This window comes from Dacryopinax primogenitus, assembly GCF_000292625.1.
Source record: "Dacryopinax primogenitus strain DJM-731 SS1 chromosome Unknown DACRYscaffold_22, whole genome shotgun sequence".
In the NCBI taxonomy this organism is placed as follows: domain Eukaryota; kingdom Fungi; phylum Basidiomycota; class Dacrymycetes; order Dacrymycetales; family Dacrymycetaceae; genus Dacryopinax; species Dacryopinax primogenitus.
In genome coordinates this window covers 44,892-57,667 of record NW_024467219.1, presented here as the reverse complement: position 1 = coordinate 57,667, position 12,776 = coordinate 44,892, and the positions used below count along the sequence as shown (strand labels likewise).

The 12,776-nt window shown below is 51.9% G+C and overlaps 5 protein-coding genes across 5 annotated transcripts; 2 read left to right on the top strand and 3 right to left on the bottom strand.

Moving 5' to 3' along the window:
* Positions 1 to 456: 456 nt before the first annotated feature.
* DACRYDRAFT_119200 (NADP-binding protein) lies at positions 457 to 1,615 on the top strand (the record flags this gene model as incomplete). The annotated part of the gene is made up of 7 exons (XM_040770738.1): positions 457 to 748; positions 802 to 859; positions 908 to 1,003; positions 1,041 to 1,152; positions 1,203 to 1,282; positions 1,343 to 1,510; positions 1,563 to 1,615. Exons 1-7 carry the CDS (start codon positions 485 to 487, stop codon positions 1,613 to 1,615), a joined length of 831 nt encoding a protein of 276 aa, XP_040624399.1. The 5' UTR covers positions 457 to 484.
* A 160-nt stretch (positions 1,616 to 1,775) lies between these two features.
* Positions 1,776 to 2,545, bottom strand: DACRYDRAFT_24919 (uncharacterized protein). The gene is made up of 3 exons (XM_040773916.1): positions 2,316 to 2,545; positions 2,178 to 2,264; positions 1,776 to 2,128 (listed from the first exon to the last, which is right to left on the bottom strand). The coding sequence occupies exons 1-3, from the start codon at positions 2,501 to 2,503 to the stop codon at positions 1,999 to 2,001; spliced, it is 405 nt and encodes a 134-aa protein (XP_040624398.1). The 5' UTR covers positions 2,504 to 2,545; the 3' UTR covers positions 1,776 to 1,998.
* A 408-nt stretch (positions 2,546 to 2,953) lies between these two features.
* DACRYDRAFT_119198 (uncharacterized protein) lies at positions 2,954 to 6,975 on the bottom strand (the record flags this gene model as incomplete). Its single annotated transcript, XM_040770737.1, has 12 exons — positions 6,808 to 6,975; positions 6,673 to 6,754; positions 6,408 to 6,620; positions 6,245 to 6,355; positions 6,110 to 6,193; positions 5,554 to 6,060; positions 5,208 to 5,506; positions 5,068 to 5,159; positions 3,473 to 5,014; positions 3,226 to 3,423; positions 3,143 to 3,172; positions 2,954 to 3,090 (listed from the first exon to the last, which is right to left on the bottom strand). Exons 1-12 carry the CDS (start codon positions 6,924 to 6,926, stop codon positions 2,954 to 2,956), a joined length of 3,414 nt encoding a protein of 1,137 aa, XP_040624397.1. The 5' UTR covers positions 6,927 to 6,975.
* Positions 6,976 to 7,135: 160 nt separating this feature from the next.
* DACRYDRAFT_24917 (uncharacterized protein) lies at positions 7,136 to 9,838 on the top strand. The gene is made up of 8 exons (XM_040773915.1): positions 7,136 to 8,021; positions 8,072 to 8,268; positions 8,320 to 8,609; positions 8,667 to 8,813; positions 8,867 to 9,041; positions 9,089 to 9,355; positions 9,408 to 9,599; positions 9,647 to 9,838. Exons 1-8 carry the CDS (start codon positions 7,193 to 7,195, stop codon positions 9,725 to 9,727), a joined length of 2,178 nt encoding a protein of 725 aa, XP_040624396.1. The 5' UTR covers positions 7,136 to 7,192; the 3' UTR covers positions 9,728 to 9,838.
* A 152-nt stretch (positions 9,839 to 9,990) lies between these two features.
* DACRYDRAFT_111543 (beta-mannosidase) lies at positions 9,991 to 12,767 on the bottom strand (the record flags this gene model as incomplete). Its single annotated transcript, XM_040769257.1, has 5 exons — positions 9,991 to 10,686; positions 10,735 to 10,896; positions 10,950 to 11,386; positions 11,435 to 12,544; positions 12,599 to 12,767. The coding sequence occupies 5 exons, from the start codon at positions 12,765 to 12,767 to the stop codon at positions 9,991 to 9,993; spliced, it is 2,574 nt and encodes an 857-aa protein (XP_040624395.1).
* Between the last annotated feature and the right edge of the window lie 9 nt (positions 12,768 to 12,776).

Sequence of the window (12,776 nt, the reverse complement as noted above, 5' to 3'; positions counted from 1 at the left end):
TTTACTTGCAATGACAGAAGCACCTTGATCATTGGTTTGTTCTTGCCATACTCAGTTCTTGCTCCAAATAGCACGTATTCACTTGACGTCGGATTTACAGTCTAACATCCGAGGTTCGTTATGTGTTTGCCCTCCACGAGTGCAATGTTCTCTAATCAGTATGAAGTCGGCGTTATTGTCAATTTATCCGAGTTATATGTCAGTTTATCATAGTCTTCAGAGGAGTTCATCCATCCATTGGTGACATGCATTCTGTCGCCAACGACCTGTATAAGTACTCCCTCCTCGCCTTATGTATCCCCCCAAGAGCCAACTTTGCCATCGCACCGAACTGATCAAATTATACCGAACTTCATCAAATTATACCGACGCCACGCACCGCCTCCATCGGTGAACTTGGCCGGTGCATCTTTGCTCCGTTCAGCAATTTCAGGGCAGGGACAATGCCCAAAGACCAACATCCCGACTTGAACATCGACCACCAATGCCTGGACCGGACTTTAATACCACCTCCTTTGGCCTGCTGCGTGACCAAGTGGTAGTTATCACTGGTGCATCCCAAGGAATCGGCAAAGGGATCGCCCTTGGTTGTGCTCGCCAAGGCGCACACGTAGTCCTGCACTATTTGGGAAACGAGCAAACAGCTAAAGACGTCGATGAGATAGTTAAGGAGATCAGAAACATCGATCCGACGAGGAAGACAGTGGTCGTGGGCGGAGATATCAGCAATCCGACCACCTCCACCAGGGTGATTGCTTCATTACCTCCTATTCAAGTATTGCAATTGAAAGAAGATGCCAGATAGTGGAAGAATCGCTGAAGACGTTCGGGCGAATAGATTGCCTTGTCTCCAATGCCGGTGCGTGCCCTTGGAGTATTCTTAGCTAGGATGCTCAATCAGATTCAGGAATCTGCCCATTCTACTCCTTTCTTGATATTCCACACGACGTTTGGAATTTAACACGAAGTGTCAATCTCGATGGTACATTCTACGTTGTCCAAGGTACGCGCGTTCCCTGCGCCTTGATGTTGCGAGGTAGTTGAAAGCAGGCGCCTAGCATGCGCCAAACAGATGAAAGGACAAACTCCTCAAGGCGGGTCAATTGTGGCCGTGTCGTCAATATCCGCCCTGGTAGGAGGAGGGCAGCAAGCGTGGGCCTTTCCAACCCAACCCCTATTTTGCACGAGTTGATGATCACCAGACATTACACTCCCACAAAAGCTGGTGTGAAATCTCTCATGGAAAGTTGTGCTATCTCCCTCGCACCGTATCACATCCGTTGTATGTTTCATTTCCACATTCCTTATTCCAAGATAACGCAAGTTGAGAATAATGATGCAGGTAACTCCGTCCTACCTGGCACGATTGAGACACCAATCAATGCCGAAGACCTGTCACGTCCTGAGAAGAGGCAGCATATGGAAGGACGCGTCCCCCTGGGTCGGCTGGGTAGACCGGAAGATCTGGCAGGACCGACAATTTTCTTGCTCTCAACAATGTCAAGCTATGGTGAGCACGGTTAGGGGGTTCAAAGTAGTCCAAATATTGATCACATCCTCAGTGACGGGAGCGTCTGTATTGGTGGATGGAGGGGCATTCGTCAATCTCCAATAGCACCGATGGGACATTATCAACGTCGGGAGAGACTAGGATATATGAATAACATCTTCCTGACTCACGCGCTAGAATACAGCGCTCAAAACAGGTAGGTTGAAGGCCATACCCCTACTTGCAAGAAACAGGATCACACAGAGAGTCACAAGGGATATTGTGGTAACGAACCCGTATATCATTTCGTAAAAAGTTTTATATGCATATTGTGTGATGCGAGGAGGATATGCCATGCGTGGGAATTTAGGGTGGTATTCGTACATGAACCAACGTACACAAGGACATGACCGCATGGCACATCTTGGTCGTACACCTTTAGAGATAAAGAGAGACAGACAGAGCGTGTGAGAGAGTAGCGCATAATCGTTCCAAGGGTCCAGTCGTTTCTAAAAGTCGAACTCGGACTTGTCGCTTCCTTCTTCAGTGATTTGGGGTGTCGCGTCCCCTTGAGAGGACGCGGTCGTCGGAGACTGTGCGAGCATGCTGAACTTGTTTGCCAGATCGGTCGGCTTTCCCCTTGGCAGAAATGAGCAACACAGTCGACAATTAGGAGAGGGTACTTTACTTGGCGAAGTGCTTCTTCTTCACCTGTGACAGCTTGGCCGATACGGGAGTCATGAAGTTGTCGGTAGGGGAGATCATTTTAGGATTGCTGGTCATAGGTCAGATACCGTCATGTAGAATACGAATCATTCATGCGCACTTGTGCTTTGCCATCCTGTTTGCAAGTAGCGCCTTTTGTCCGAGAGAGACCTGCTCTGCCTGGCTATCCAGCTTGTTGGTGACGTTCGAAAACGGCTCCTTGCGTGGCTGGAGGGCGGCCTGCTCTGGGTGGTGAAGGGGCTCGACGTGGGGAGATGGTGTGGCAGATGGTGTGCAGGAGGCAGACATCGTAATGTTTTGTAAACGTGAATGAACGAAGATACAACACAGGGGAGGTTTTCGTGGAGAGATGGTGGTTGAGGAACAAGGGGGGAGAGGGCCCTAGGCGCGTCCCTCGAGTGAGTAGGGGGCGTCGATGTTGGAGGCACGTGGTCGGATGTAAATCATCACGTGGTGGCACACGGGTCGTTGTATATCGCACAATTCTTCTTCTTACATCTTCCTGGATACTCCCAACGTGCGCCAGTCTTCTCACCCTGTTACCACCAATTTCACAGTTTTTTTTTGAATGGACTGAATGGTCTCTCGGCCTTCGACCGGAGCTTACAAGAAAGCCTTGATCTATCTCAATGAATCGCATTGCAGTGATTGGCATCCTCCTGCGGGATATTCAACCGTTGCACCATATACACACAAAAGTACGATTGGTCCAATTATCTAAAGAGTCGATCCACTGCCTCATCGAGGCTGGTAACCGGCAAAGCCAGGTTGGCCGTATCCAGATGTGTTAGTGGGAACTGTCCAAGTTCCGCTATTAGGCACAAAGCCAGTTGGCTGAGCCGTGAGGAACCCTTGATATGGCTGTCCCACACCACCTGCATTCTGCGATCAGTTCATGCAGAAGCACATGAAGCTTCACCAGCTTACCGTTGGGCGACCTCAGCGCACCATACTTGTCTGGCCCAAGCATCAGAGACATGTCATGTCAGTGACGATACGGATCAGCGCACCTGCGGGCTGTGCGTCGGATGCTCCGGCGGCGAATGAACCTGACTTCATTGATGCAAAGACGCTAGCAGGCGAATGATTGGCAGCAGGCTGGGAGGGAGGTAAAGGGGCGGGTGCTGGAATAAATTGATTTGGCGTTACAGATGTTGTGAACTGTTGCTGAGGAACCTGCGCAAATACTGGGCTGAAACCAGTTGGCTCTGAAAAGGCGGTCAGATTGTGTGCCCAACGCAACGCAAGGACTCCTACGTGGTTGTAGGCCAGTAATCGGTAAGGTCCCTGCGGTGAAAGTTGGAAATCCCGTTGGCTGCGGCCGAATGCCGCCAGCCATTGAGGGAAATCCAGTGGGCTGTGACATCAGGGCAGGCGGTTGCATGATGGGGGTTGAAGTAGGTCGTGTGGGTATAAAGCCCGCGAACCCAGTGTTAGTAGGAACTAGTGGATTAAGAAGCCCTTGATTTGCCGGTACAGGAACCAAGGGACCACGAGGGCCATTGTTCTGGAAATACATCCCAGTTTGCTGCGCTTGAAGTTGTGCGAGAGGAATCGGGGATGCGCCCATGCCGAGACCAGCTTGATAAGGCGGAGTGCCAGTGAAAGGTATCGGTGTCATCTGACTTACAGGGGCCGATGGAGGTCTCATTTGGCTCAGCTTTGCGAGCAGCTCAAATTCTCCTGTCTGTGTTGGCGTGAGTGCCGCACTAGACGTCTGCGGTCTTGCAATTTGCCCTCCTGCCAACGTCTGGGTCACCGTCGGAGCAGGGGGAGGTGGCGGAGGAGCAGAGGGAGCTGAGGCTGGAGGTGTCGGAGGCACGGGTACTTGAGGCGGTAGACTGAGCGCAATCATAGGAGCCGCTGGCGCCTCGGGCGCCGGCTTTGTTAGAGGTCTAGGCTCCCATGCGTTATCATCGAAACCACTCTGCGCAGGGGTAAGCGGTCGTGCTGCTTTCGGTGCGGGAGCGGGGGCAGGAGGAGAGGCTGAAGGTATGAGGGAGGGACTTGCAGCAGCGGGGCTTTGTGTGAGGCGGTCGCTGGCAGACGCAATGGAAGATACATCCACTGCTAAGGGTGCAGAAGTCTTCGTTTGGGGCCTCCCCCGACGCTGGCTGGTCTTGAGTGCACCGCCCGGGCCGGTGAATAGGTTTGGCGGTGAAGTGGCAGATGGGCTGGAGCGACGGTTGCCATTAATTTCTGCCTGCAACTGACGGGCATACTCCTCGTCGCGGCGCATCTGATCTTCAGCACCAGCTGTATCTTTGGTCGCAGTTGGGGGTTTGGGAGAGAATCTATGTTCTTCAATAGCTTTTGCGACACGAATGATGTCGCCTTCCCTCAGACCAAGGGCTCGCATGGTCTCCGGTTTGATGTCACCCAGAATAGACTGATCGATCTTATCCCGTTCGAAAGCGTTGGCGTACCTTGTGCAATCATCGATGTCGCAGCCTGCGTTCAGGAAAAACTCGAACCAGTCGACAGTAGGCTTCTTCGACATGCTCCCCTGCTTGGCAATAGATGCTCGTCTGTCTTTCGGCTCTGGCTGTTTTCTTTGATCCGCGATGGTAGCTAAAGGAATGTTGTCGTCAGAATCAGCTCGAATCGACACCTTCCTTCTTGGGTTCATGATGTCACTGATATATGCCATATCCTCTTCTGACATTTTTTCAGCAGGAACTTCGATAATGACGCCATTGATCTTGTGCAGCTTGATCTTCCCGTTATTGTGACCCAAGAACTCAGCCTCGACCTTGAATTGTCCTGTTCTGTCGTGCCAGATACGGGTGTTTGTGGGTTCTGCATCATTCAATCATCAGAAATTGTGTACGGGATAATATATTTGTACATACTGGATCTCTCGCTCTGTCCAGATTTTGACCGGGGGCGACCATCATCTCGGCGTCGGGTAGAAGTCTGTGCCCGGGAGGCTTCTTCGGCCCGCCTGATAAAGCCGTGAACACCACATATGAGAAACGCAAGTTGTTCGTACCTCGCCTCTGCGGCCTTGATGACTCGGGCTTCTTCCGCCTTTCTGCGAGCCCTGTCTTCTTCCTTGATCCGGCGCTGTTCAATTAACTTTTTCTCGTCTTCACGTCGTTTTAGAGCAGCCGCTTGACGACGCTGTTCGTCTGCGAGTTCGCGCTCACGGGCAGCACGAGCGACGGCAGCAGCAGCCTCAGCCTCAGATTCAGCCTCAGCTTGTGCTTGGGCTGCTTCTTCCTGCCTTGCTCTTTCTTCAGCCTCTTCAGCCTCAGCAGCCGCGCGTGCCGCGCCTTCTCTGGCCTCGAGCTTGTGATGTATAAGTCACGCTTTATAGCAATTTGTATTTTGCTCACCTCAACATAGCTCCTAGGAACGACACCCTCTTGCCCCCTGTCGTTACGACATTTCCACCAGTCCTCACTGCTGACTCGGTCAACAACCACTAAAGCGTCGCCTTCTCGGACAGTAAGCTCGTCCTCGCTCTGGGCCTCGAAGTCATACGTCGCAATGGCAGACTCTCCTTCAGTAGGATCAGGTGTTGGGAAGGATACACCAACTGGAGACGTTGGCGAAGGAGCCCAATGCACCCCATTCTTCTTCGGCTTGCCCTCCTCCACAGCGTAGTCCTCGAACGGTTCCGCTTCATCTTCAGGTTTCGGAGGATGGATGTTCGATGATCCAGACTGCAGAGCGCCACCGCTGGTCGCCGCTTTGGTAACGATCGCCTGGGCGATCTCTTTGGACCCAGCGTTGAAGTGGAGTTCAGCAGCATTCACGCCTCCAATGATCAACATGACATGTTTTGGTTTGTCTTCAATGACGGAAGTGATGTCGCCAGCTTTCCACTGCTGTACTGGGGTCTGCAAGCGCGGTCAATCTAAGCGGGTCTGAGAGAGCTCAATGGCACACCTTGTCCGATTCACTGGCAAAGAACACGTTGCCTTTGCCAATGCCCAAGGTACCTTTCTTCTTCTTTCCCTTCGAATCGATTTCCTACAAGGTATCAGTTACGGCAGAGACTAGTTGACAGGTAAGACCACATACAGTAACAGGCCACGTCTCGATGTTGTCCGAGGGAGACGCTTTGGCTACAGAAGCGAGAACACGCTCCTGAGGATCGACATAGTTGCTCGCTGGCATCTCTGGAGCAGGCGTCTAGAATGGGCCCGTTCAATGATGTACATATTGAAAGGAGGAGGCTACTTGCAGGCTCGGTTGACGGCGCTTCGTCTGGATTGTGGTCCTCCACGTAGGTGGCGGGAACGAAACCAACCTTTGAATCTCTCTGGTCGCCCTTCACAAGGATCCAATCGTCCTCCTTTTCATACATGATCAGCACGTCTCCCTCCTTGATGCTGAGCTCCCCGTTGGCGTTGGCTTCATAGTCATACAAGGCTTTCACAATGCCAACAGGCTGTACCTACGCCGCGGTTAGCAACCTTGTGGTGACTGTACAGGGATACGAGACGTACTTCCTCGACATAAGTAGCAGGCACAACCCCGGAGGGCCCCTCGTCATCTGAAGAATCGGTTTTGTGCCGCACTTTCCACCACCTGAGGCGCTCTGTTTCAGATAAGACCCCTGCATATAGGGATGTAGCACGCACTCTGAATCTGAATTATCGAGGAGGTAGAGGATGTCGTCCTCCTTTACGGTCAGCTCATCGTCGGACTGTGCTTCATAGTCATAGAGTGCCTTTATGACTCCCAAGGCAAGAGGAGACATGATCGAAGTTCAAGCTACAGGGCCGCCGAGGGTTCCAAGCTGTTGTTCTATGCGGGGCAACGACGACGGTGGTGTGGAATGATCCCGACCAATGATGACAGTACGGAGGCAAGCATCGCCCTTGTCCGCGTGCTCGACGTCCTGCTGAAAACTGGTGAGTCTGTTCTCTGTCACGCATTGCTCTTCCTCTTTAACGTCCATCTGACAACAGATCATCTGGTGTTCATCCTCGTGTACCATCTAGTTTTCCTGTGAAAGCTCGAAGAATGTCCCGCAATTATCTCAACCCTGGGGCGAATTCTTTCGTTCCGGGCCAATTTGGTCGTCCACAGCAGCAGCCGCCGCAGCAGCAAGGGGGACAACAAGGACAACAGCAGCCCAATAATCAACAGAATGGATTTTCTCAGCAGCACGGCCAATTCTATCAGCAGCAAGCGCCCTATCAACAGTACCAAGGGTATCAACCTCAGTACGAGTCGTACTACAACCAATACCAACAGCAGTATTATCCTGGCCAGTACCAGGCCCCGTACGCCCCTCAACAACAGAGATACGCCCCAGTAGAGCCCGTTCAGGCTGCTCCACCTCAAGAGCGTTCCGCGGTAGTTGAAAATCCGCTTCCACCAAAGACCATCAGCTTGAGCATTGGCAAGAAGCCTGCGGCACCCGTAGAGAGATCCACCTCGGACGACCCGCCGAAGCCACCCCCGACCATCAAGCTTAACATTGGTGGATCATCTACAACTGCAGTGAAACCGTCTGCACCAGCATCGCAGCTGGAAAATCTAGCACCCACCCAGAAGGCGGCTGCTACTGCCCGCCCCCCTGCTTCCTGCGGGACCCCTGCGGAGCCCACAGCTGTTCCTGGGGGAAAGCCCACTCCAGTAGCTTCAGCCTCACAGTCACGGTCGGACACTCCTGCACTAGCTGCTGTTGCTGCATCTGCTTCGAAGGCCAAGTCCAAAGATTTCGACTTCTCCCTGGATCGAGCCAAGACAAATGCGGACGCAATCGAAAAGGAGCACAATGAGCTCGCTGATGAAGAAACTCTCCGCGACTTATACGGTAAGAAGGAAACGGAGGTAGTGGATGACGGTGAGGCAAGACAGCAGAACAGATTCCCTGCGTGACTGACAAACAATAAGGCAAAGAACATCTCAACATTGTCTTCATCGGGCACGTCGATGCGGGAAAGTCTACCATGGGCGGTCAGATTTTGTATCTCTCTGGCATGGTCGATAAACGTACGTTAGAGAAGTACGAGCGAGAGGCAAAGGAAGCCGGGCGGGACACTTGGTATCTATCATGGGCCCTCGACTCTACCCCTCAAGAACGTGCCAAAGTCAGTATGAATCCCCTTGGTAATACATTATTAAAATTCTCGTCATTGTAGGGAAAGACTGTTGAAGTCGGCCGTGCTTACTTCGAGACCAACGCTCGCCGATACACAATTCTGGATGCTCCTGGGCACAAAACCTTCGTGCCTAGCATGATCTCTGGTGCTGCTCAGGCGGATGTTGCGCTTCTTGTTATCTCCGCTCGAAGAGGTGAATTCGAGACTGGATTCGAGCGTGGAGGTCAGACGAGAGAGCATGTCATGCTTGTCAAGACTGCTGGGGTGAACAGGGTCATCGTAGTCATCAACAAGATGGACGAGCCCACTGTGGAATGGAGCAAGGAGCGGTATGAGACGCAACATCTAGTTTACATCGCATCCACTCATCATCCATGACGTTGCAGATACGATGAAATTCAGACCAAGCTTATTCCTTTCATCCGGTCTGCTGGATTCAACCCAAAGACCGATACAACCTTTATTCCAGTGTCTGGATACACTGGTCAGAACATCAAGGAGCGCCTTGACAAGAAGATAGCCTCTTGGTGGGAGTGAGTTACACTATATCTTGCCTGACCTGGAACGGTTTTGACGATTTTGGCAGCGGCCCGTCCCTGTTGGAATTGCTGGATACTATGCCTATGCCAGACCGCAAAGTCAACGGACCTGTCATGATGCCGATTTCTGAAAAATACAATTCTATGGGACCTATTGTTGTCGGAAAAATCGAGTCTGGTCGTATGAGGAAGGGCGACTCCCTTCTTCTTATGCCAAATAAGGTGCATTGGCCTCAATTCGTGCACCCAATACTGACAGCGTGTTGCAGACACCAGTGGAGGTTTCCGCTATCATGGACGAGACAGAGGAAGAGGTGGATAAGGCTATCAGCGGCGACAACGTGCGAATTCGCCTGCGCGGAGTCGACGACGAAGATATCAGCCCTGGCTTCGTATTGACCTCTCCAAGCAAACCCGTCCACGCAGTCACCCAATTTGAGGCACAACTTGCTATCCTTGATCATAAGAACATCATTTGTGCTGGCTACAGCGCTGTCATGCATGTGCATACTCTGACGGAAGAAGTAACGCTTGCTGTACGTTGCTACATGGATCGATTTTTTATCGTTCTCATCACTTCCCACACAGGCTTTGTTGCACTATTTCGACAAGAAGACTGGACGTAAGTCGAAGAAGCCACCTCAATTTGCAAAGAAGGGACAACGGATCATTGCATTGGTTGAAACTACAGCACCTGTGTGTGTAGAGCGATTCGATCACTATGCTCAACTAGGCCGCTTCACCCTGCGAGATGAGGGGAAGACTATTGCCATCGGAAAGGTATGTAGTAAACCATCGTGTCGTGATGCTGATTGACGCAATGGCAGATCACGAGATTGATCGAATCGACTGAGCAGCTGCCGGACGTTGGGGGCCTGTCCCTTGGCGCATCATCTTCCGCCGCTTAAGGCAAACACCCATATCTTTTTTGTGTTTGAATCTGCCTGAATCACCCTTGTATTAGTGCAGCTTGAATCTGTCGCTAAATAGAATGAAGCACAATTCCATGTGCAGCCTCGCCTCGACCAAGTCTCGAATTGACGACACATAATCCGAAAGTTTTGCAAGGCAAACGAGCTCTTGTATGTTGCAGCCGGATACAGACCCCAAACTTATTAAAAAATATGACGGCATTTCATTGATTCGCTTTGCACTTGTACACGACTCTGGTTCAGGCGGTGCCGTCCCCAAGGAAGCGGGCTTTGACGCTGCGCCCGGCTAGCCCTACCGCCTTCACAGTCTGAACGTCGCCGGGAATAAGGTCCAAAGCCTGGTCAGACCACTTTACTTCCTCACCAACAACATCCAATATCAAACCCTTGATCGGCTTTTTTACACTTATCTCCAGCGTTTCACCATCCCCGACCGTCTTGATGTTCAACCCAACTTCGCTAAAGGTTGGATAATGGATGTACTTGAATGGCTCGGGCCAGTTAGCGTAGCGAGCCACAACGGTGCCGTCTGGTTCCAATATCCGTGCCGAAATGACGATGGTTCTAGGAACTTCGCTCAACTTGGTACGTACTGGTTGGCCTGGAACTTCGCCCTTGTAGAGTTCTGTACTGGAGTTCGGTGCCAGTACAACTTCCTGGGAGGAAGAATGCGTAAAGTCTGAGTTCAAATCGAACGCTTCGACAAGGAGTTTGACTTTCTTCGGCACCAAAGTGGAGTTGCAACCCCAGACTTGCAGCTCCGTGTTGATGATAAACTGATCAGCACTGAGTGGATCCTGGTACGTCTTGTGCTCCTTTCGCGTCATGCCAACTGTGTATGGCCTCATCTCACGCGCGATAGAGTAGAACGCGGGTTTCGGCCGTAGGAAGTAGTCCACAATGGCCCACGAAGTGCACGGCCAGCAGTCGTTGATCTATGATGAAGTCAGAGCGAGTACAAAGATAGCATCCAGGTCGCCGACCTGCCAGACCAACGCTCCCGCCGTATGCTCCTTCCCTGGTCCTCTCCAGTTGCGTCGCCACAAGCGATATGCCGCAGCGAGGGTCTCCGCCTGCATAACCTGGGTATAATACACATAGCTTTCCATGTCGAATGCGTGCTTGAAGTTTTCCATGAGATACAGCTACATCTTGGGGTAAGTATCTTGAATCAATTCATGGGAGTAATAAGACGAACTTCAAGTCTCCGCTCAAAGCCGTCAGCTTTGTTATGGTTGTTGGAGGTGCGAGATTGAGGGAAGCGCTCAGCAGCATCCCCGCCTAGCCAGTAGTCAACGGTTCGTATATCTGGATAACCCTGCATCCCAAATTCCGAGACGAATCGGCCGGCCAGTATGTCCCAATTGTGCCAAGGTTCCTGTGAGCCATGCCAAACGTTCCACTGATGCAAGTCGCCATGCTTCTGGTCCCTTGTATCTTTGCCAAATCCACTGTAGGGACTGGAGCGGTGGTAATGCGTATCACTGAGACGTCCAACAATCTCTGGCATGATCTTTTCGTAGAACTCTCTTGCTGGAAAGTCGGTCTTCGTGAAGTCCTTCTTGCCACTGTTGTCCGCATAGTCAAGATCGAGCTTGTAAGCTTCGGCAAGCTGGTAGTCCTCATTGTTCCCCGCTGTGCAAGATGTAAGCACCTCAAGAGCAGGTTCCAAAGAGCACTCACCGAAAATAACGAGAGATGGGTGATGTCTGAGGCGCTTCACGTTGCATTCCAGTTCAAGCTTGACGTTGTCGATCAGGGATTGATATGCAGGGTACTGACCGCAGCCAAACATGAAATCTTGCCAGACTAGAATACCAAGTTCGTCACAGATGTCGTAGAAGACGTCTGGCTCGTAGATCCCACCACCCCAAACCCGAACCATGTTTTGGTTTCCTTCCACCATCAGCTGCAACCAGTCACGATATCGCTGGGGTGTAATGTCGGTGAGGAAGTTGTCCGCAGGAATCCAGTTAGAACCACCGCAAAAGATCGGGATATTGTTAACCTCGAAAAAGAAAGTCATTCCTTCATCGTCCTGCAGAGGTCGCTGCACCACTTCCACACGCCTTATACCGACCTTCTGGCTAGCTGCATTCAGAGCCGCTCCTTGAGAGTCAGCAAGTTGCACGTCCACGATGTACAAGGGCTGCTTCCCATAGCCGATGGGATACCAGAGCTTGAGGTCACCCTTAGCAAACTTCCAAATCACCTTTCCTCTCCCACCCTCGACTTTGATTGCCTCGGTCTTTACCACCTTACCTGAGGGTGCTTTCAGAACAATTTGAGCCGTAGCTCCTGGCGAGGAAACCCCATCAATGTCGAATGTTGTGGTAACAGTGGTAGTGAGGTCACGGTCGACAAGAGAGCTCACACGGAGGTCGGAAATGTGCGACGTATACGTTTCTAGAATGATGGGTCGCCAAGGCCCGACGGTCATGAGGACGGGGCCCCAATCCCACCCATAGTTGTACTGAGCCTTGCGGATGTGGAGCCGGCTGGAATCGCCATTCCAGAGCTTCATCTTGCCATGCCCCTCTTCCAATGCCCTTCCTTTCCTGAAGGCACTAGCAAATCGAATATAGATCTCGTTGACGCCAGGCTTCAGAGCCTTCTTCACGCCGACACGATACGTCATGAACATGTTCTGCGTCTCGAGCACCGCCTGGCCATTGATAAACACGGTCGCGAACGTATCCAATCCCTCGAAGACCAGATCGGCATGAGGCTCACGCAACTGTTCGCTCGTTAAGTCGAGAGCCGTTTTAAATGCCCAGTCCGACTCTCCGATCCCTTGGACGCGGGGTTCAGGACGTCAATCAACCCCCAAAACTATGGCTGGCTCACACTGAACGTCCCACTCGTGTAACCCGATGTAGGGATCAGGAATTTTCCCCGCTTTGAGCAGCTCGACATGGACTGAAGTGGGGAAGGATTGACAGGTGGCCCATTCGGTGTGGGAAGGCGTAAGTTGGGCATACTGCCAGCCCTTTTCGACGGGAATCTTGAGAGCCATGGACGCGTG

Coding starts and splice junctions, on each gene's coding strand:
- DACRYDRAFT_24919 (XM_040773916.1), bottom strand. CDS start 2,503: ATGTCTGCCTCCTGCACACCATCTGCCACACCATCTCCCCACGTCGAG. Junction 2,265..2,315: donor AACAGGATGGCAAAGCACAA/GTGCGCATGAAT, acceptor ACCTATGACCAG/CAATCCTAAAATGATCTCCC. Junction 2,129..2,177: donor AAGAAGAAGCACTTCGCCAA/GTAAAGTACCCT, acceptor ATTTCTGCCAAG/GGGAAAGCCGACCGATCTGG.
- DACRYDRAFT_24917 (XM_040773915.1), top strand. CDS start 7,193: ATGTCCCGCAATTATCTCAACCCTGGGGCGAATTCTTTCGTTCCGGGC. Junction 8,022..8,071: donor AACGGAGGTAGTGGATGACG/GTGAGGCAAGAC, acceptor ACAAACAATAAG/GCAAAGAACATCTCAACATT. Junction 8,814..8,866: donor AAGATAGCCTCTTGGTGGGA/GTGAGTTACACT, acceptor CGATTTTGGCAG/CGGCCCGTCCCTGTTGGAAT.